The following is a 23,046-nucleotide window of genomic DNA, read 5'->3' on the forward strand; positions in this document are numbered from 1 at the left end:
ATCCTATCATACAAAGCGTCGGCCAGGCTAAAATCCATCTTCTAGATTTTACAGATATGCTTGCAGAAGAAGACTGAGATTCAACCCTTTTTGAACAAGTCCCCTGCTTCCATGATGCCTTTATTATCCCAAATAGTACTTCACATATTGTTGGTGTTCATAAATGAGGTGCTGAATTATATAGAACACAGTAGATGTGAAACCGTAATAAAAAAATAGAACTGTTATTTGAATTTACCCAAAAAAAAAAAAGAATTTCCAAAGCTCCAGAGAGTAGATAAAATGAAAGGGAAATTTTAAAGTAGAAAAACTAAGAAATAAAATGAAATTTAAACTTGATTCTCTGAGCTTTGGATCTCATTAAAAAAATTAATGGTATTAGCCAAGGACACTAAAATGTTAAGAAAGCTGAAGAAAATAAAAATCTTACATTTTAGGCCCAACTTTTAAGTCACAATTTCATATCCACAACATATATGGATATTTTAAGAGAGCTGTTCTCTTTTTAAAAATGAAAACTACTTAACAGCTGCCTAAACAATACGTGAACAAGAGGTCCTGCATGTAAGCATAATGCTCAGGGCCCAAGTTGAACAAGTTTTTCTTGGGAACACAGCTACAAAGAGGGAACACAGAAGCAATAAAGAACAAAGTATTATGAAGGCAGGGAATGTTTGTTTAGGACACCACTCATCTCCATCATCTGCTTGATTTAACATTTTATGACAAAAGATGTCTAATTATTGTAAATATTCTCCCACTGGGCAGAGATACTTACTGAATGTACATACTTTACCCCCTGAAACTTAATTTTAAAAATTCACCCATTCTTGTCCTTTAGCCTTTAGGGCTTTGAGGCAAAACCCCGAAGGCTCCAACAACCACAGGAAGATTCCGAGAGAGTACAAAGAGCAGAGCCTACTTTGATTTGAGTCTTGGACGTCGTCTTCATTTCAATTAATTTATTGTGCCTTTATGAATTTAAGAGTCTTTCAAGGGGGTTGACATTTCACTCATCTGAAAAAGCTTGGTATGTGACAGGGGAAAGGGAGGAGAAGTAAATCAAAGGGGTTAGCAATTTTCCAGATGCAATGTATTTTTCCTCCCTTCTTTTCCACCAGAAATGTTAGTGAGCCTTCTGACGTCTTAATTCCCTATGTACAACCACAGTAGTGGAAAATGCTGAAAGGCTAATATGTTAAGAAACAAACGTTCGTACATGTATGCACACACATACATGCCCACGGAATAAAAGATGTTCAAATAAGTTACTCTTTTAACTGATTTCATTAGACATTTGTGTGCGCAGTGTATAATCAACACAATTGTTGTCTGAAGACATGAGCAGGTTTTTTGGCTTATTTTGGCCTTTCTTTCATAACTAGGCTTCTACGTTCCTGTTGACTTTGCTGCTGTGGTTGTTGATAAAGTGGTGGCATATTTAAAAAAGTTTTGTGACTATGATTTTAAATCATACTGGAATGTACTTTCAGGAAACTGTATCCAAAAATTTTATGTGAATGCTATTCATTGTAGAAAAGTGCTTTTTCTCTGAGTGTAAATTCAGTGAAGCATCCAGAGATAAAACATCTTTGCAGCTTAGAGATAAATTCTCAGCAAAGGGGATATGCCCACTGCATCTTCAGCCCCTAGAGAGACTGACATGCAGTTAACTCACCCCAAACACCCTTCTTCAATATTTAGCTGTCAGCTTGGTATCTGACATTTTCCCCAGGGCAGTTCCTCCATTACCACATATTATTTTACAAGAGATTTCTTGTTATACTGAATTCACATCAATCAATCTATAACAGAGGAATTTATTTAACACATTTATTCTTTTAAGTTGCATGATCATATTTCACTGATTTGTACAATAGGGGGGAAAATCTTACTACTAAAACAGTTTGTAGAGACTGATGGATGGTAAATCTATTTAGTATTTTCAGAAGTTTGTTGTTAAATTTTAATGTTAAATAATAACATCTATTTACTTAAGCTGGTCTCATTGTATAACTTGACCTTCAGCAATTCCACACAAAGCAGCTTATTGTTGTATTCTTTAAATATGAGAGATAAAAATGTTTTACCTTGCTATTAAACAAAAATAAAAAAGGTATCGTATGTTACATGGCCCATGAAATATTGGCGGTATGCTCCTTGGCTTTCATTCGAAGAACCGCAATACTGGAAGACCTCCTTTCAAACTCTGGCTTTGTTTCAAATGCATGTCCATTGGGAGCCCCGGTAAGAAGAGAGTCAGTGAAAAAGTTGTTGAGGGGGACGTGGCTGAACTGGTTCTGGTGGTTTGAAAACCCTGTGTAACTGGAGTCTGTCCGAGGCGAGTGGGAATAAGGTGTCATACAGGAGGAAGTGTCACGTGGTAACATGCATGAGGTCACCACAGAACCGCCACTTGCATTTCCTGCCCACAAATTGTTCTGAATCTGCAATATATAAGACAACAAACATTACATTTACACATTCTCACTTTTTTTCTCCGACTTTGGCTAAATTGCATTTACTAAATTGTGTTAACTGGTCAATGTTTACTCCTATCGAGTGCTCTGTAATTATTCTAAGCACACGAGACAATGACTGAAAACAGTTATCTGAAAGATTCTTCCACTTGGTTACAGTGTAATAAGTTACAGAAACCACATACTTGACCACATGAAATATTCCCCAAATCTGTCAATCTAGTGGGTGTTCTTTTTATAGTCATGAGTTTTTAAAAATTGAATGGGAATGGTTGTCATGTTTCATGATCAATTCATGTGCTTAAAAAGCGTTTAAAGTATAGTTTTAAGTTTCAAGACAGCTTTCATCTTCTTAACAAGATGAACAAAATGAGACTTTAAAAAAATTCGACAGCTGTTTGCTTTGGTGTGGCAGTTTTTGTTGGGAGGCATTGCTGCCACGAGGCTGTGTGGTCTATAAAGATAGGTTTTGATCAAACACATTTGAGAAAAATTTTGCTTTCATTAATTTTTTTCTGTCCCTTAAAACTGCCCAACAAACAAATATATATGTGTTTACATGTTATAATTAAATTTGATTTTATTTTTGAACATTGTTTTGTAAATTGGTATATGGTACAGTAAAATTGAAAGAGATATGTGACATGTAAATTTAAATTCTAAAGCATAAAGCTTAGCAAATAATGACACTATACCTGGGAATACATAACTAACAAAGAGCAGCATATGAATATAATTAAAGCAATATTTGACACAAAAATTTGAAAATTGGGTTATAATTTTTAGTGAAAAATGTATAAGAATATTTTAAAAATAAAAAAATTCAATTCAATAAAACCAGTAAACTTGTAATTTTCTGATGCAATTACCATGCTAAAGAAATACTAAGGGGGAAGGTTATAATATGAATTTTAAATATGAAGTATTTAAATGAGAATTTAAAAAACAGCAATGATATGCAATAATAAGGGGACCGCGAAAATCACGACAACAGGAGCTGGAAAATGAAAAAGGAGAATGCTGTCTGGTACCTAGAAGTGTAGCCTTGGGAGCTGAAATACATACAGTTTTTTTCTAACTTATTATAGATATGAATTAGAACCCAACAAAATACTTGTGTTTGCATCAGACTTTTACAGGCAGGGTAATAAAAAAAGAATGAATAAAGAACAATCAATGTTTCTTAGCTAATTTTTTACATCGTGATTCTAAGCTACTGCAGATAAATTTAGGCACAGTCTTATAATATTCGAGCTTAAATAATACTTCCATGGCAAATTGATTTAAATTAATAAACAAAAATATGCTTTAAAAATGTCTAGAATACACTGGTAAATTAGTTACCTTGCTATTTGGGAAAGACCCACTAAACGAGTTTCAAAACATAAAACAAAGCCTCCACATGAAATTTCTGCATTTAGGTAGCCTTCATGAATTAAGAAGATGTTCATTTCACAGTTGTTTTTAAAATGGTTCTTTAAGTATTATAAATAAATACATAAATATCTACTACTAGATGATTTTGAGTCATATAAACAGCTTTAAATCTGCTAAATATATGATTATCCATAATAATCTGCATATCTAACCCTTGATTACTCTTTAAGCCTCTCCATGGGCTGTGTTTTAGTTTGGGCTCACGCTGCTATCTGCATTCCACGTTAACCCAATATTGGTGCTAGTGAATGCTGAGTTATACATCTCAAACCAACAAAGGCGCTGTTAATGCCATTACTCTGTCAAACTTGGTCTTCCAGATTGATCTTTGTGATTTTCCTCTGACGTTCAATCAAACATTGTGCTACACTGCAAAAACCACAGTCACATGTCTAACAAAAGCTCTTTCAGGAAATCAAAAGTGAACTTGCTCACATCTTTTTAAAAAATAAATGAAAGGCAAAAAAGTGGTAAGGAAGATTATTTGCATTTTGTTTTTGCTAAAGGATTTCTCAGTTTATAAGTAATGTTAAAATTCATAAATCATCCACCAATAGTCCATTCTCATATAAATACATATTTTGTTAAATCCTTAGAAGATATGCTTTCAAATAATGTATTGTTATAATATCAGTAAACAATTTTCTATTCTTTCTCCATAAATAAAAATCAACTTTAATAAATATTAACTGGATAACACATAAACATATAGAGGAAGAAACTAATCTTAGAAGTATATGGAGGTAACAGAATTGTAGTAATAAATATGTACAAAGACAGCATAAAGAAAATGAAGATACTTCATGAATGTAAAGTAAGCAAAAAAATTATCTCTAAAACAATATAAACCTACTTAAAATTGAAAAAAAATCCCTAGTTTCTATGACATGGGACAAATATTTTGTTCAAAATTTCTTATATGGACATGATCAAGCATGATAAATATACTACTTTTGATGAAAGAAATTCTAACACATAGAAGTATTTCTAAACAGATTCGTAGAGAGTTAGGATAGCAGTATTATGCCTTACTGAGAAGCCATTCATTCTTTTGAAGAGTCTGCCATAGGATAGAGATACACACTTCACACATTCGATAGATCCTGGTTTGAGGAGGAGGAGGAGGAGGTGGAGGAGGAAGTGTGTATCTAGCCCCTTCTCCCACTTTTTCCTTTCTCTCCCTCTATTTTATTTTTAATATTCTGACACTTTTATTTGACTTTACAGATCTAGCTGGTTTCTATATCAAAGAGCTAGGTGTAAATCATAAAAAAATAAATTAAATGAGAAATCCTCAGTGGATTGTAGCTTTAGATCCTCTGAAGCAGTTCCTCTGATGATGATCAAGCTCATGGTCATGATCCAGTAAAAACCCAACCTATTGCCATCAAATCAATTGTGATTCACAGAGACCACTGTGACAGGCACAGACAGCCACTTCTTTCTCCCATGGACCAACTGATGACATTTATCCCAAAGCACCACTGGAGCTGCTCACGATAGGTGATCGTTATTGATTAATTATCATAATCATTACATTGCATTAATTAATTACATTTTTATTGATACATTTAATCATCTGAACACACTAAAAGATGAGTGCTTTACTAACCCGATTTTGTAGAAGGCAAAACTTTAGAGAGTTTTAAAACTTTACCTGAGATTGCATAGCTCCAATATGAAAACAAGGTAGCCTTGATGCTGACTCAGAATGACCCTCTAGGACAGAGAGGACCTGCACTGTCGGGTTTCCCAAACTATAGTTAGTCTTTGTGAAAGCAGATTGCTCTATCTTGCTTCCTTGAAGTAGCTGCTGGGTTTTAACCATTAATCCTTTTATTCGGAGAGACATTGGGCCAGCAAGGCTCCTTAACTCCAGTGGTTCATGATTTGAACCCCAGCATCACTGTACCAAATATATGTCATCGAAATCAGGAAATGGTGTAATACCTTACTAACTACATTTATCTATGGGGTTTCTTTTCCTGTTACATGCTTATTATCCACGATAGGTGTATGTTCTTGAAGGCTGATTAATTTAATAGCGTATCTGTATTTAAAAAACTCAAAGAACAATGGTAAAGATAATATAAAAATGCAATCCTCAAAATCAACTAGATTTAGCAAATCCTATTGAAGGCCAACTTCTTTACAAATGAGAAAGGCCCCTGTACACTTTCAATTATCTACCTAAGAGATGCTGATTACGTCCATTCATAAGACACACACTTGTTACCAAATGCCCATACAGTATTTCCTTTTCAAGAGCTCCATTACTGTGAACTGCAATATTTCTATGCCTATCATTTTTATACCTGTCCTTAAAACTACATGGTATAAGTATCATCCTTCTTATATATAATCATTTTAAATAGCATTAGACAATTCTTAAACCATGCTCAAGTCTCTGAACCCCATCTAAAAACCTTCAGTCTGGTTAACCATTCCACCATTAACCATGATTTTCAGATTCTGCAGAAATTTACTCATGCTTTTCTAAATATCATGGCATTATTGAATTGATACCTTTTCCCTTACCTATATAGAATCAACAAGAAAATATAATCTGGATGTGGTCGGACCACTTTAGAGAAACTGGTAGGTACTCCCTTTGTTCTGAATCATCTCCTTTTGTTAAGAGTAGAAGGCAATATTTGATTAAGTTGATTAAGTCTGTCATTGACTAAGTCTACTGCTGTGTAGGTGATCTCAGTCCACTGCGCCTTCATCTCTTCACCGATTCTGTTCTTATTTAAGCACCGATTTTTAAAGTGTATGCTTGCCATTTACAACTTTTACATATTTATCAACAGAAGCAATACACTATTTCCTTCTCTGATTCAGTAAAAGAAATTTTATACTTGCTGTTAAATTCTGGAAAGAAAACGGGCATTTTTCCTCAAGAGAACAACTACTCTTTTTTGGATGATTGCACAGACCCCTACCATGAATCACAAAACCAAGAGATACATAAGTTCTCAGGTGGGTTTGTAGACTTCTAGCTAAATCATATTCAACAACTTCACAACCAGGAACAACATTATTAAATAATACACACATCCTTCTTTCATGTGCTTTGTTTTGTTTTTGTCAGAAGGCATGCCTTTACATTTTTTCTTCTTTGTTGTGTTTAAAAGAAGTGAAGAACCATGGTTTAATGTGTTTCACAACATGTTTTAAAAGGTCTAGGGGGATGTTCAAAACCTTGTCCAGGTAACTTAGACAAATGCCCCCATCACTATGAATGGCAGTTCAGCCAACTTACTACACTGTACCTTGGATATTTGCCCCTTAAATCTTTCTTAATCAAATAAAAATGTAACAATTATTCCATGCTTTGGGATTCTGATGCAAAGTTTTTTCTGTCTTTCTGATTCTCTCCAAACTAAAACTAAATTGATTTAACATTTATTTTTCTTCTGAAGAATTAAAAACAATAGATACAGGGTCTAGTTAGGGGCTGTCTTGATGGTAGCAGACAGCAACATATTATTTGTGTTTAGGGCTCTTTGTTATGGAAACAGAGTTGTCATGAATAAAAGTCAAATAAGACAACCACAGACATGAAAATATAAATCTCATTTGTCTTAGAAACTTGATATAAATATATTCTTTGTAACTGAACCACAAAGAAAATTTTAATACAATAAACCTGATGGATATTTTTAGTATACTTGCTGATATGACTGTTCTGATTCTTGATACTTTTAAAGGAAACTATTTAAAGAAACGTACGTCTGTTAGTCTTGGCTTCCATTATGAAAGTAGTTCTGCATGAAAAAAAATCAAAGAGATTCACGATAGTATATTTTTGTTCTAATGCTCATGCAGTTCAAGAGACAGCAATCGATGAGATTTAATGGGAACTTAATGAAAAGACTGGACAACATGAAAATGAATTCATAGGCACCTTTCCTGAATTTTATAGCATACAAGCCTAACTAACTGAATTCTATTTTTCTATTGAAATCAGTCTGTTGAATCCTATTCCTCTATAAAAAAAATTGCTTATAGTTCCCACCACCAACACCAAAATACCCCTCCACAAGTGCACACTCATGCCATGTGCACATATATTAATCATGCACATACACACAATTGTACACACATACACACCACTCACATCACATGTCCACACACTTTTCTGTTGCTTGCTTTAAAGCCCAGATCAGAGGTTCATAAAGAAGTATTTGTTACGATGTTACAACGATAATTTTTCTGTATCAAAATTGATGTTCGCTTTGTAATTTCTTTTTTGATACAATGCTAACATTCACTGACTATTTTGTACTTTTGCCAATACTTAACTGTGGCACATTATCATGAATTTACCTGATGTTTTCAGATGATCACTTTTAAATGTTGCAAACATCACTTTCCAGCAGTTCAATGTTTTAAGGATATCTATAATTTATTTCCCTACTTCCCCTTAAGATTTAGGGTGATAAGATATCAATAAATAGCATATGTTAAATTACATATATTTTTCACTGTCAGCAAAATTAAGGTCCCATTAACTTCCCACTTTATTAAAATAGTAAGTTACTGGAAAAATTAACAAAAGTATTTCCCTAAAGAGTGAAGTTGTGAATTTGTGATTCAGTGAACATGAACACCTGTTAGAAAAAGGAGCTTAAATTAATTAAGCAATAGAAAAATCTATCTGAGATTGAAATAAATATATATTAGTCCCTATTTATCAGATCTAAGTCACACCAAAAATAAATCTTTTCAGATGGTATACATATCAAATGTTCCAAAGTATCTTTTTAAAATATAGTCTGGTAAAAGTGAAGTGATGAGAACTTTTTATTAGAAAATGAGTATAATTTATTGTTGACTACCAGTTTAAATCTCAATAAAATTCTATTCTTGAACAATGGATAGAAATTTGGAGTAAGAATGAATACCTCTAATATGAAAGAATAAAATCACTACTAGATATAATAGTAGTATGAGACAGATAAGCTGAGACAAAACTGTTTTATGGAAAAATAAAAATGCAAATCTCTTGTTAGTGTAAACCATTAAAAAATAAAGTCTCATAAAATGATTATCACAAATGATATTAGAATAACAGAAAAATGATCTCATATTCCTCAAATGAGATTTGAAAATGCTGCAAGCCAACGATAGAAGAAACAATATTTTCCCCTGTGCTGTTATGTTTATCAATTAGAATCATTACAAAGATGAATAGAAAATCTCACCATTTATATATTTAAGTAAAACTTTTCAACTCTACTCATTTAAAGAGATAATGTAACAGTAGCTTCCAGAATTTGATATTTTATTGATTATTAGCAAGCAACAATGCTCATGTTGAGTATTTTCCAACTAGTCTCATATTCTACACATGCATCCTAGAAGATGCATGGTAGCTATGTCTGTCGGCTTTATCAGTGCCTCCTCATTAATCTTAATGCCACAATCCCTGATTAAAATAAAAGTCACAATTTTCAGAAGCACAAATTAAGAATACAAATTTTTCTAGGGTATAAATTACTTGCAACAAAAATATGCCAATATTTTAATTTGCATCCAACAGGTCCACTTGTAGGCACATATGAACTCTAGACTTACTCTCAGTGATCCTGAGTAAAGCCATCTTCATATTCATATTCTATTTCTACTAAAGACACCGTGGAAAGTTTACCTTTCTGATTTTACAAGCAATTATGAGTTCATGTAAAGTTTCATATATTTCATACTCAATGATTTAGAATTTAAAAATGCATAAAATCAAACTTAGCCATTATGATACTCAATATATATAAATAATATATTGTATACATATTTACTCAGTATGCTTTATAACTATTTATATAAACTTTATGTATATTTATGCCTTCAATTACATAAGAACTTTAACGAGTTTAAGAACACAAATCCATTTATTCGAGCAACAGCAGACTGCAGGAGCAGGCAGCGCTTCGTTCTGCTGTGCACACGGTGGTATGACACCTGACAACACTCAGTGACACCTGACAACAACACCTCACTAGAGAGTCCTCATGGCTTTACGTATTGGTGCCTTGTAATCAGGGAGAAACTGGGCAACATCCATATGCTTGTTTAGCTAGCGGTGGCAGGTGACATTTTTGTTGATTCACAAACCATGAGGGACACTTCACTGTATAACTCTATGATGGTTCCCTTGTGATGATTCAGAGACATGATAGCATTCATGACACAACATATCAAGTATTGCTTATTATTAACAGTTTAAAGGGTTTTGCTTAGTCACATGCTTCAAATGCTTGAGACAAAAGTGGGAATGAGATTAAAATGGGACATTTTCTCATCCAAAGGTAAAAACTGCTCCAGTTGTCATGAAACTGGGGTTTGAAAGAGACAAGAGTATCATATTCAATTAGTTTAATAAAAGTAAACTTTTAGATTAATATATAAACAGGTAATTTAAAAAATGGGAGGATAAACAATATATTCAATAATCACTGCATAATAGAAAAAATTAAATCATCTAAAAATCTCACATGATTTTAAGCTTGGTTTATTATTTGCTAAACTAGTAATAGTGTACAGTTTAAATCTGCAATATCAATTATCCATTCTTACTATATTCAAATTCAAAAGGATACATGCTTATAAAGTCATCACCATAGCAAAAAAAACCCCAAACAATAACAAAATAAAACACTAGCTACGGTGTGTCCTATACACACTGGACAAACACAGTGTCAGTTCTGATTCTCACTTTACACTAGGCAAAACTTCATTCAAAACTTTGGTGTGAAAAAACCTCAACTTTTTAAAATGTTATTTCCTTCATGAGATTATTATTTTGGGGCGGATTAAAATATACTCAAAATTTCCTAAAGTTGCCATATTTGGTCATTCTAATTTAGAGAGAAAAGCCTAGTTAACTAAATTAGATTTTCTCTTAGTTATGATGGCCAAGATTAACTTTAACTAGTAAATTTACTCAGATTGGATTAGTTTAAATGCTACAGCACAAGAGACTACTCAAACCACTTAGGAATCACTCTACTGTATAACCAAATTTATAATGATGAATGGCTACAATAAAGCTGTTCCTATTTATTAATTAAGGAGCTCTCGTGGTGCTGTGGGTGGGGCAGGGGCTTACAGTCATTCAGAATGGCGGTTCCAACGAGCCAGTTGCTCTGCTGGAGAAAGATAAGACTGTCTGTACCCATAAAGAATGATCATCTCAGAACCCTGTCCAGGGTTCACTCGTCACTGGAAACAATTGGATGGCGGTGGGTTTGGAATTTAATCGGTACTCATTATGAGTCAATGAATGGCCCAAGTACTTTCGGCATGTGTTCCTTTGCTTAAGCCTTGTGTATATCTCATGAACATTTATCTCCATTTCATAAGGAGAAATGTTCTTAAAAGTAATGCATCTGCCATAGATCTGAAAGCCATGAAGTGTCAAAGTCAGGATTTGAACCTATAACTCTGATTATCAAGTCCATAGTCATTACATGAATCACCAGAAAAAGAAAAGAGAAAAGCGGACTGCCACTGAGTCGACTCTGACTCATCGTGACCACACCGGGCTTCCGAGACTAACTCTTCCCAGGAACAGAAAGCCCATCTTTCTCCAGCAGATCTCAGCCAAACACGTGACCACGACCTCACCAGGGCTTCTCCTCATATCCACTGACTGAAAACAAAGTATTTTGCCATTTAAAACTCACTTTTATCTTCACGTTAACCAAACATTCACCATCTACACCTCCATTTATAAATGGAGACTCTGGGGAGCCAAGAAGTTAAGGGATTTAACCAAAGTTACTCAGCTAGCAAATGATTCTGTTAATGTTTTGGGTTAATATAAACCAAATCAAAACAAGTCATTCCAACTGAGTGACCCTATCCGATAAAGCAGAATGGCCTTCAGGATTTCAAAAGCTGTGATTTTTTAAGAAGCAAAGGACTTCCTCTCAGAACAGCTGGTGGCTTGGACCCACTGAACTTTCCGGTCATCGCCAAGAGTTTGGGCCCTGTGCCTTGGCTCCTCGAGTCAAATCTAGTAGCTGTAAGACACTCTTTCTTTTAAGAATGTAGGCTGTCTAAAATCACCAAGAAGATGTTAACACCTTAAGATAAAATATCTTATTCACCAAAATAATTATTTTTAAGATGCTTGGGTTTCACTACATTGGAAACACATTCGTTTGTAACGTCGATAGATCCTTGCTTGCTGATTAGGTTCTGAGGAGAAAATTATGCATGCACCTTTAGTTTGGTGGGTCTAGTTTGCATCAAGAAATGCTTGTTGAATTTAGTACAAGTATCAGGATCAGCTGGACTGCAGCTGATGTGATAATGTCAATAATCACAATCATGTTTATAATCACAAAGCAGGGAATTTTATCTGGCTGGATTATTCATGTATCCTCATAGCTTAAGACAGTTCTTGACAAATACTGGTTGGGTAAAATGCAAATAACTTTGGAATAATTTTTTAAAAAGCTGAATGGGATCTTTCTAGTCTGCTCCTTTTAAAAATAGGAGGAATTAAGATCCAAAGAGGAAACGTAAATTGCCCAGGCCCACAGAGCTATCTAACAGCAGAGATTCAGAAACCAGTTGTTTGGTGAGGATGGGTGAATTTTTGTTTTATATTGTATTCCTGAATACATACTCATGTGCAGCAGTTCCTTTAGTCACATCTATTTAGTGATGTAACTTGTTTAAAACGGTGGTAATACAAAGATGAGTTGGAACTACGTCATCTTTTTAAAATATTTCACAACCTGAATGGCGAGGCAGAAATTTTCTGCAACCCATTTCCATGTAAGCAAGAAAGTGTTGCACTGATTGACGGATTCAGGGGAGAGCTCCTGGAGGAAATAAGGCTTAGGAGAAGGGATGGGGATTCCAGAGAGAACCAACTTAGCACAAGTAGTGAAATTGTTTTTAAAAATATCACATTGCTTCATTTAGCTATAGTGTTGCCAAATGACAACGGATACTGTGAGCAAAACATAAGACTTTAAAAAGAAGATGCCACATTTCAATGCTTCGAAATATACTCTCTTAAAACAGATAACTATTGACATAAAAATCTTCACAAGGGGCCATTCATATTACCAGAACACACCTCATTTCCTTGTTTGTGTGTATAGAATATGAGCCAGGTTAAGTAAAGACTTTTTAAATGCTCTGTTATCTTTTTAAAGGAATTTTTAAATGTTTCTAAATGCAAAGCAAGGAAGTATTTTTACTTTACAAAGTGATATGACGTCTTAGAGTCAAAATTGAACTGTTTCATTGCTCGGTAATGGAATCGGTAAAAATGGTACATAAAGAGCGCTAGACTTCTAAACTCAGAAAACTTAGCTCCACTTAAAGAATTAAAAAGCTATAAGCAGGAAACACATTGTCTATCTTGAAATAATTTCTCAAATGTTAGCTATAATTTCTGTTATAACAGTAGTTACTATAGGTTAATGAAGACCAGTTGTAACAATGATTTTAAATGCACTTTAAAAATATTACTATTTGTGCACAAACAGGTAATATTTATATATATGCTTATTCCAGGAAAGGTTATTATCTACACCTAGCAGGCTCGATGGGGATAATTTTCAAAATCATCTCTACTTTTTATGTACATCCATGTGTGCTTTTTGCTTTCCTGACAAATTGCTAATGCTTTATTTCTGTCCAGCTTGCAACATTTTTTACATTCCAACCAGTTCATAGTTTGTTTGTTTTTTTCCTAAAATTTTAGTAACAATAATTAAATTCAATGTCCTGTTGTGTAGCGTTGTTGAGATCTATTTCAGTTCCTATTTTACCCTTACAAATATCTTTTGTCGAGACCCATGCTAACATAAATTTTCTTTAGGCTGGAACTTGAAGACACGATCTTGGTGTGATTTTTTTCCTCAAGCAAACAGAAAAAAATTCAAGCCAATCATAATTTTTAACAGTTAAATATGGAATTTTCCCCTAGGTTTATTCAACAGTTTTAGTGGGAATAGACCCTTGATTTCAGAATCTTTAACATCCAATTATTAAAATACTTACTAGTAGAGAAATGTTACGGATTTTAGAGTATTGTTTTTAGTGTTTGTTAATACAATGCACTGTCAAAACCAACTTCAACATGTTTTCCATGCTGTCCTCCTTAAATTATGAGGTGGTATAACCAATGCACAAATGATGAGAATATCACAGGTAATAGAAATAGTACAAAATTCCCATTGTGAGAAAACATTTTCATCTTTTTTTGTGAAAGTGCAAAATGCTATACATTTCCTTTCTTGCCTGTACAATTAAGAGTCACTTTCTGCTAATCAAAAATATCTAAAGCTCTGAGGCTTAATAATACAATGGCAAAATAACCCTCGGGGAAGAAGAGGGATATGTAGTCAGAGTCTATTAAGACACATTGATTCCTTACACAGAGCTTCATGGGCACTATGGAAACGCTTTATGTGATAGTGAGTAAGAAAACGGAGTCAGTGGGCACTATGGAAATGCTTTATGTGATAGTGAGTAAGAAAACGGAGTCAGTGGGCACTATGGAAATGCTTTATGTGATAGTGAGTAAGAAAAGGGAGTCAGGCAGATAGCAGCAAGGAACAGAGAAGTGGAAAACAGAAAGACGGTTTAAAAAGAAAGTAATAAAAGACTGAAAGAAAATGATGGGGGAAAAGATGTAAAATTATTTTAGGAATATTTATGGCAATATTGTTTAAAATCAACTTAAAAAGAGCTCACAATTCATAATTGTATGATTTCTAGTCACAATGGTCAAGTTGCTTTAAATTACGTAAATCATATGCAATTATCATTGTATTTCTCTACTGTTATTTTACTGGTTGTGACTGTTTCCAGTTTCTTGAACTATGCACAAGCTCTAATAGTGAAACTCAAGTAATGCTTATTGGTAGTAAATTATAATTTAAAAATCTTCAGTAGGAGAGACTGAGGGTAAAGATCCTATATGTGGGCGTCAGGTAGCCAATGGTGAAATCTGAACTTTACTACTCGTAGAATCAAATAAATGGCTCACCTCTCCATGCCTCAATGTCCTCATTTGAGAAACGGGGATAGACACTAACACGTATGACGCATGGTAGCTGTGAGGCTTACATGAATTCATACGTGTCAGCTGCTCAGAACAAGGTTGGGAAGCTTGAGACGGGAGAACAGTACTGCACTTGTCCTAGGTGCACGCCCCCCCAGCAGTAGGCAGAGGTCGCTGCCTTCCTGGAGTTGACAGCCATCCGAGGCAACATTCCCAGAGCATTTTGTTTAGAAGTGAACCAGGACAATCACAAACATCCAGTCAATTAAGTTCATTAACCTTATGACAAGAAATAAGAGTCTTTTATAGCAGATATAAGGATTCATTCGAGGAGCACATAAAGTTTTGGTTTTCCAGTAAACGTCCATGGAAAGGCTCAGCAGCAGCCACCTTCTATAGACTTGTGTGATCTTGGCCAGATTCTCTAACTCAACTGGGCCTAGTTGCCTCACTTTTTAAATGAAAGAACTGGACAAAGTGATCCCTATGACGTTTAACCTATCAGATATATCATGGTTCTGTATTATTACACATAATGAATTTTGTGAATTTATCTGGAAGAGTGAAATTACCAAGACAGATCTCAAGGATGACAAAGGCAAAAGAATACACAGGCTAGCATAAAATCACAAGACTAGTTCATATTCTAGAATATTCATTTACAGTTGACAGACATGAACACTCTTAAGGGCTGGAGCTACAGTGAGTACACTAATCTGTGTGGTAGGAGCCATCACGCACAGAGCTCTGTTTTCGGCACATGGTTCATTTATATTTTTAAAGTTTTCTCTAGCTCACCGCCACCACGTCAATTCTGGCTCATGAAGCAATAAGAAATGAAATAATAAAATAAATAATAGATGGCCTGGTTGGTAGTTCAAGTTCACCCAGAGGTACTTTGGAAGCCTGACCTTTTCCGAAGCATCATGGTGGGGCACAGTTCTCTTCTCATAGATACGGATTTGCCAGGAGCCAGCATCGACTCAACTGCAACTGGCATTTCTATTCAACCCTGTTTTACAAACGTTCCTTTTTCATGCAACATACACGGTTTGGATTATTATTATTATTCGGCATGAGAAAACATACCCAATTATAAAAAAATGACCATTTTAATCACATACATCACAATACTTTCTACAAAGAGCACTCAAAAAATTAGAAATGTGCTGAGAGCTTCTATTATTTTTTAAAGTATTTCTTAAAAATAATTTAAAATATATAGAATCTGAATGATATTTAAAATGAAACATTTCAAATCTAAAATGACCAAAAAGTTATTTTTTGTGCCTAATAAAGTTTCATAAGCCATTTTGACACTAAATTATGGTTGTGGTTCTTAAAACAACAGGCAAGGAAACGGGAGGCTTTAAAAAGTTTGTCGGAAAATTCCACCATCTTTTTCTTTTTCAATGATTTTATTGGGAGCTCTTACAGATAGCATAAAATTCTATAGTTCAATCACATCAAGCAGTTTTGCTTCAAATTTTGAAATCCTTTTGTATACTATGCCAAACAAAGCTTTATCTTCAAAAGCTATCAAAGGCAGGGAGCACAAATAATTAAAATATTGCATATTTAAGAGAAAAATCTACTTAATGATACACTTTTATAACATGTATTAAAGGGAAGATACCCTGAAACATTTTTTAAGTATATGGGAATGAAAGAAAATAATAAAGCAATTTAGTATAATTAAAATCTATTCAATATTAACAAACTTCTGTAGTGCTTACATTTTTCATTCTGACTTCTAATATCAGATAAAGTAAATCCTATGCTAACTAGTTAAGGATATACAAACCCCATCTATTTCTCTTATCAGTAGTATTGGTACTTTAACATACCTGTGGGTAGCTGTCTGTCCTTGGCAAAACTGATATATCATAGGTGGCAGCAAAATGGCTCTTGGCTTGTTGTATTTGGCCATAACGTTCTCTTTTTCTCCACTTAGCCCTTCGATTTTGAAACCAAACCTTAATTTAAAAAAAATGTAGATTTTTAAGTAATGGATCGATGAGAAGGCAAATGTAACACTAAAAAAGTTAAAACCAGAAAGGTAAGCCAGGTCAACCACAAAAAAGGGAATTTATGTCAAGAAAGGCATTACGATTGTTACTTCTTTTCATATCCTGATAGGAGAAATGATGTGCCCACTAGGAGACATAACTTAAGGGAAATAGAAAGGAGACATTCTGGATATTTATTCAATATGGCAACGCTTAACATTTTTCACTTAACGAAAAGGAAAATAAATTAGATTATATGATGTTGCAGACTCTGTATCTCAAAACAAATCTTATTGATAGCCCTCCTCTGTGAGAATGCTGAGAGTCTGGACACATTTAGAACTTGAAGTTTGGACTGAGTGATATAATTAAATTAACATCTGGGTCAGATAAAATGGAATCTTTGCACAAACTTTTTGAGTCCTCGATACCATGCATGGGCATGAATGTCTATGTGCGTGTTCACCTTTAACAAACATCACAAGCAGAAGAACCTGCCAGGTTGTTCCAATACTTAGACCATCTTCTAAGATATTTATCATAAAGGTTATACAAGAAACATGGGAGGAGGAGGAAAATAATTATAGGAATAGAAAACAATTAAAATGACAGGTGAAATGGAATCATCTGATTTGGAAGTATTCAAAGTTGCTTGATATGCAACTTACATGACTTATAACACTTATTTTCCTTTATGAAAAAGTGCCCAGATGTCTTCACAATTATTTTTGTAACTTAAAACTTTTACAGCTAATATAAATGTGGGACTAAAAGAGCTAAATATCAGAAAGCCCATGTGTTAGTGTGGTCTCAATTGTGTAATTACATTGTCTCTTAAATTCTTTCTAATGGCATACCAGAAATTTCATCATGACACGGTCTTTTTCTGAGTTTTAAATATCCCTTAATTCACACTTAAGATTCTCCAAATTTCATTTCAATATTTTGTAATGTGTTAAGTGATGATAAATAATATTATATTCACTCTACATAATTGAATACTTTTTCTGAGTGGACATTATGTCAAAGCAGGTTTGAGGAAGCTCCTTAATCTTCTTCATGGAATTACGTCCAGAATATAACATGTTTGGGAAAGAAGCAGGAAGTCAAGCATACAATGCAAGGTGGGAAGTCTTTCGTTAAAATATATTTGAAATGCTCACTCTTTTCCCTTTCCAATTCTAATCTTCTATCTCTTCATCTTCACAGTAGGGCCACCTGCCATGAGATGCTCAGAGCATGTCCCCTGAGGACATACTGCAAATTTAAGATGGTACTTTGAAGAATTTTCAGACATCAAAACATGGCTTATTTTCTTAGCACTCTGCTAAATGTGTATCAGGACAACAACGCAAAATTTGTAGTGGACACATTAATGGAATTTAGTAAGAGGTGTTTTTCATTGACAGAAAGACCATGACAATCTCCTCAAAAGAGGTGCCAATTATCACACTTACGTAAGCGCAGGAAAGAGAACAACCCAAGTAAATTAGTTTCAGGCTGGTTCTCTGCGCATGTCCTAAACAAAAATTAATCAGGACTTGATGAAATGTTACAGGGGAATATAAGCAATGTGCATAACTGATCACTTGGTGCATAAACATATTTTTCTATGGTTACAAGTATAACTAATGTAAATCTATGGACACAAGACCAAAAACACACATGAAGGACTCCTGTTAATATGTGACAATTCTTAAAATCTTTGTGAGCATCAACTTGCTATATATTTACTTCCTGAACTAAGATAAAGTAACTATTTGCCTCCACAGACTGAAGCAAAAATCTGCTGCTCGTTACCCTGGCACTGCCAGATGTTGTCTTTAAGGATGTAAGGGCCTTCCCAGGGCTTAATCTTAAGAAGGAAGATGCAGAACAACATTTTCACTACTTTTTCACTTCTCCATTGAAGTGGTTTATGGGAATTGCAAAAGTCAATATTAAAAATCTAAAAACCACACAAAAAAAGTCCATTCTCTTGAGGTACTGTTGCATTTTAAACTCTAACTTATAACTCAGAACTTAGAAAACATAGCTAAGGAGTAACAAGTCTAGTAAAAAATAAAATACTCTTAAAAGGTACAATTTTACCCCTTCCTCTTTTTCTCGTTTAAATCATTAAAGAATTTCAAAAACTTAAGTCTTTGGTTTTGATGATTTGAGTACATTTTACTTAAAATTTTGGATTATTTATAGTAAAATTAGTTTGGGATCATCATTCCTATTGCCTCTGCAAAACCCTTATAATGAATCTGGATTTCAAAATTACAATGAATTAGCACATATTGGAAACTAACTACTATGACTAGAAAACTTTAAATACGTTTTCTCTTATTATTCCACATGTATGAATAAAAAAAATAAATTATGATAAACATAACAATTAGGAGTTTGTGAGATTGTTTCATTTTTTTCCTTTGCTTTATTAAAACCCTAAACCAATTGAAGTTATAAATTTATAGCCTATTATGTGATAAATTTCAGATAAAACAAAATAATACATATCAATTACTAAATGGATAACTATGACTCAGATTTTCACTCTAAAAGCTAATTTTCAGAAATCAGGGACATGTCATCATATCCTGCTCTCTTTAACTAATTATCAATTTGTATCCTTTTGGAATTACTTACTTACATGTCCTTTTGTTTTATACTTTTGTGTGAGTAGTCAAATCCTTTGCAAGCATAAAGAAACTTTATTATAACTACATGCATACATTATACTGTTATGATCCTTAACCCTAGAGTCAGTTTCTTCCTGTATGGCAAATTGGAATTTTTTCATCATACCGTCCCCAAGACCTCCACTTATCTCTCTTACCTGGACTCTGGCCTCAGTGAGCTCGGTCCTCAGAGCAAGCTGTTCTCGGACATACACATCTGGGTAATGGGTTTTCTGAAAAACCTTCTCCAGTTCCTCCAGCTGCAAGCTGGTAAAGGTGGTTCGATGTCTCCGCTTCTTACTGCTGGATACATTGCTGTCACATTTATCTCCAAGATCATCTAGTTCTCCCTTGTCTGGCATCCCTTTCACAGGAGACAGCCGGAGACTGTTACAGTTATCCATGGCTCTATTCAGTTCCGTGTGAAGAGGCTGTCCTTCAACTTTCGTGATGCCATAGTTAACTGTACCCAGATGGGGAAAAGAACAGCTCTCAGGATTGTGCAACATCTCCATGAAGAAATAAAGTTGTAGTGATTTCGTTCACCAGGAAATCAGTCTGTTAATGACTGACTGTGCCAGTATTAATTCATTATCACATTAGGTATTATTATCATCTCACTGTGGGACAGGTTTAAAAACCATTACAAATGTTTACATGGAACTCACAAAATTCACCATCTTATTTTCCAGGGTTAATGTGATGTTTATGCACATAATTTATAATAAAAATAATGGAGTCAAATTGAAAGGTGCTCTAGCCTTAGTGAAAAGGAAAAAAAAGGCACGTGACCCAAACTTAATGGCATTTATTCACAGCAGACAAAAATAACCGGGAAAGGGCTCAATTTCAAATAATATCTGTCAAACAAATTCCAAAATCTGAAAAATAACCTGCCCCCTCCGTGAAGATTAGTGATGTGGTACCTTTCCGCCATGTTTTAAATATTACCTTTGTATATTTGGGTCCACGTTATAAAATTATTTTCAAAAGTGACCCAATCTAAATATTTAAGTGAATTAAATAGTCAGTTTCTAGAAGTGCTTGCTGTAAAAAGGCTAACGTTTAAGTAGATTTTTTTAGCTGAAAAATCCATCTTGCACAGCTTCCTAAATATGTCAGATTTCTGCCTAACTCTTAAAACATGTTTTGAGGACAGAAAGCTTTATTTGTCCTTCAAGTGAAACAGATATTCAAACATGTATTAAGACATAACAATGGATGGCATCTGGCATTCCGTCCAGTGTGTTTTAATTTCAGCGATTCCGATTCCCTTCCTATTTGATTGCATGCTCACAGTATGAGAGAAAACAAAAATGCGTCCTGTAAATCCTTTCCTCCAACACACACACAGAAATAAAATGGATGCATAAAATTAGTTTGGAAGCATTTTTTTTAAAAAAATAAACGCAGTCAAACTGATAGGACCAGAGTTTCCAATGAACTGTCATGTTTTGGGTTTTTTCGTTTATTTTTGTTTTTAAATGATCCCCAATAATGTATTTTTCATAACGGTGTTAATCATGAAACTGAAAGTTTAATGCCAATATAGCTTAAATTCCGAAATCCCTTACATTAAAACATGCAAGCCAATAGTTTTCATGCAGAGAAAAATGTTCTGTAAAACTAAACATAAAAAAGAGGCATGACTGATTAAAATACGTTTTTGTCTCCGTGGGCAGAGTTAAAGGGGGAACTGCGGCAATTAGCCCTAGAAAGGGGAGGGGAGGAAGCAGTGAGTCTAAGTGCATCTCTGTTGAAAGAAGGGATCTTAAATTCAGCAGTAGCCTGCCCATGCTCCCCTTCCTTAATAAGTCCCAATTAAAACTCATCTTAATAATGTAATATTGAATTAAAGATTGAGAAAAAATTTAATCGTATTGAATCAACTATTTTTTCTTCTTCCATTAGATTTCCGGACAACTTAAAACACGGTGTTTGAGTTCAAACCGGCAATCATCACAGGACATTATAGGGCCATTTTTTTTAAAGCCCTGTCAGATGAATGAAGTTTAGGCGTATATATAAAAGTTTAAAGCCTCCAATACAGTCAGCAAACTAAAAATTCAGTGTATTGAATAAAAATATATAATCGCTCGTTATTCCAAAGAAATTGTTGAAAGGATTTCGCAGATTGCTTTCTGTAAGCTTGTCTGAACCTTTTATATTTGCCCTTGAAAGTGGAAATGCATTTGCAACATAAAAAAGGATCGTTTTAAATTTTGCCATTTTTCGAACAAAAATGTTTAGGAAATGAACCATGAGCCAGTACCCTGTCAGATTGGGAAACTTCATTAAAACAGGGCGCAGGGCGCTTGTTGTAAATATCTCACACTTAATTCGTTTGTTATTTTAAAGTAACCGGCTCCTTACAGATTAACTGTGGAATATATACAATGATAAGAAAAAGTCCTCTTGGAATTGTAAACTTGCTTTAGCTGTCCCGATCTGAAATAATAGGTTTGTATTGGGTTACAAGATAGAAAAGATAGATGGTTTGTTTTGATAACATTTTGGCTTTGAGATACTTGGGCATTCAAAGTTGAAGATTTCACCCAGAAGCATTCTGAACTATGGTGACTTTTAAAGTGGAGTCAGAAAAATAGACAATGCTGAACCCGGCAGTGGAGGGGGTGGGGAGGGGAATTTTTTTTTGCCGGAAGCATTTTAAAGGGCTTTGGCACTTAACAAAAATGTACATGGAGGTGTACTGCCAACTCAGAGGAGCAACAAAAAGCCCCCCAAACCCCAAACTAATCTAGCAGCCCTCCAATTTAAGAAAGAAAAGGATTAATCGGGACAATTAAAAAAAAGAAACAAACAAACAAAACCAAAAACGTATTCCACCCAAGAAGCTCTAAGTCTCTGGCTTCGCTAAGGAGCTGGGACGGATTCCAGCGCCGCCCGCGCCGGCGGCGAGGCTCGCAGAGGAAGCGCGCCGTCTTGACCCAATTACGCCCCGGTTCGACCCCGGTCCGTCGACGCCGGGCTCCAGGAACCGAGGGGCGCTGGGTCTCAGCTACCCGGACACCCCTAGAAGGCTGGGAACGAGCCGTTGCTCCGAGAAGCGTGCGGAGACCACCGGGCGCCTGGGCACCCCGCGGCCGCAAGCGCCCCGGGAACCCGCCATCCCCGCCTTCCCTCTGCACCCCCACCCCTGCGGGCGAGCGGGCGGGAGGGCGGGTGGCGGTGCTGCCGACTCACCGCCGCCGTCTTGACAGGGCGAGGTCCTCTCCAGGCGCACGTGATGCTCGGCGCGGGGCAGCGGCCCGAAGGCCGGGCCGCATTTGCCGGCCGAGGCTTTGCTGTAAAAGGACTCATTGTCCAGCGTCTCCATAACGTGCTCCAACGCGCCTCCCGCGCCCATGTAGAAGTCGCTGGTTTTACTCGGCGGGCTCTTGAGGGCAAACTTCTCGCTC

General features: G+C 35.1%; 1 protein-coding gene across 1 annotated transcript in view; it reads right to left on the bottom strand.

Annotated features, from left to right (window-relative positions):
• Window positions 1–1,870: 1,870 nt before the first annotated feature.
• The window catches only part of ALX1 (ALX homeobox 1), a 22,714-nt gene continuing 1,538 nt past the window's right edge, over window positions 1,871–23,046 (bottom strand). Inside the window, exons 2-5 of the mRNA XM_004700420.2 lie at window positions 22,832–23,043; window positions 19,786–20,090; window positions 16,800–16,928; window positions 1,871–2,447 (exon numbers count right to left, since the gene is read on the bottom strand). Of these exons, the coding sequence (XP_004700477.2) occupies window positions 2,127–2,447; window positions 16,800–16,928; window positions 19,786–20,090; window positions 22,832–23,043 (967 nt within the window). The 3' untranslated portion in view covers window positions 1,871–2,126. The remainder of the gene's footprint in view (window positions 2,448–16,799; window positions 16,929–19,785; window positions 20,091–22,831; window positions 23,044–23,046) is intronic.

The sequence above is a fragment of the Echinops telfairi genome, unplaced genomic scaffold, assembly GCF_000313985.2.
Source record: "Echinops telfairi isolate 266 unplaced genomic scaffold, ASM31398v2 ScPeMD7_2;HRSCAF=8, whole genome shotgun sequence".
Taxonomy (NCBI): domain Eukaryota; kingdom Metazoa; phylum Chordata; class Mammalia; order Afrosoricida; family Tenrecidae; genus Echinops; species Echinops telfairi.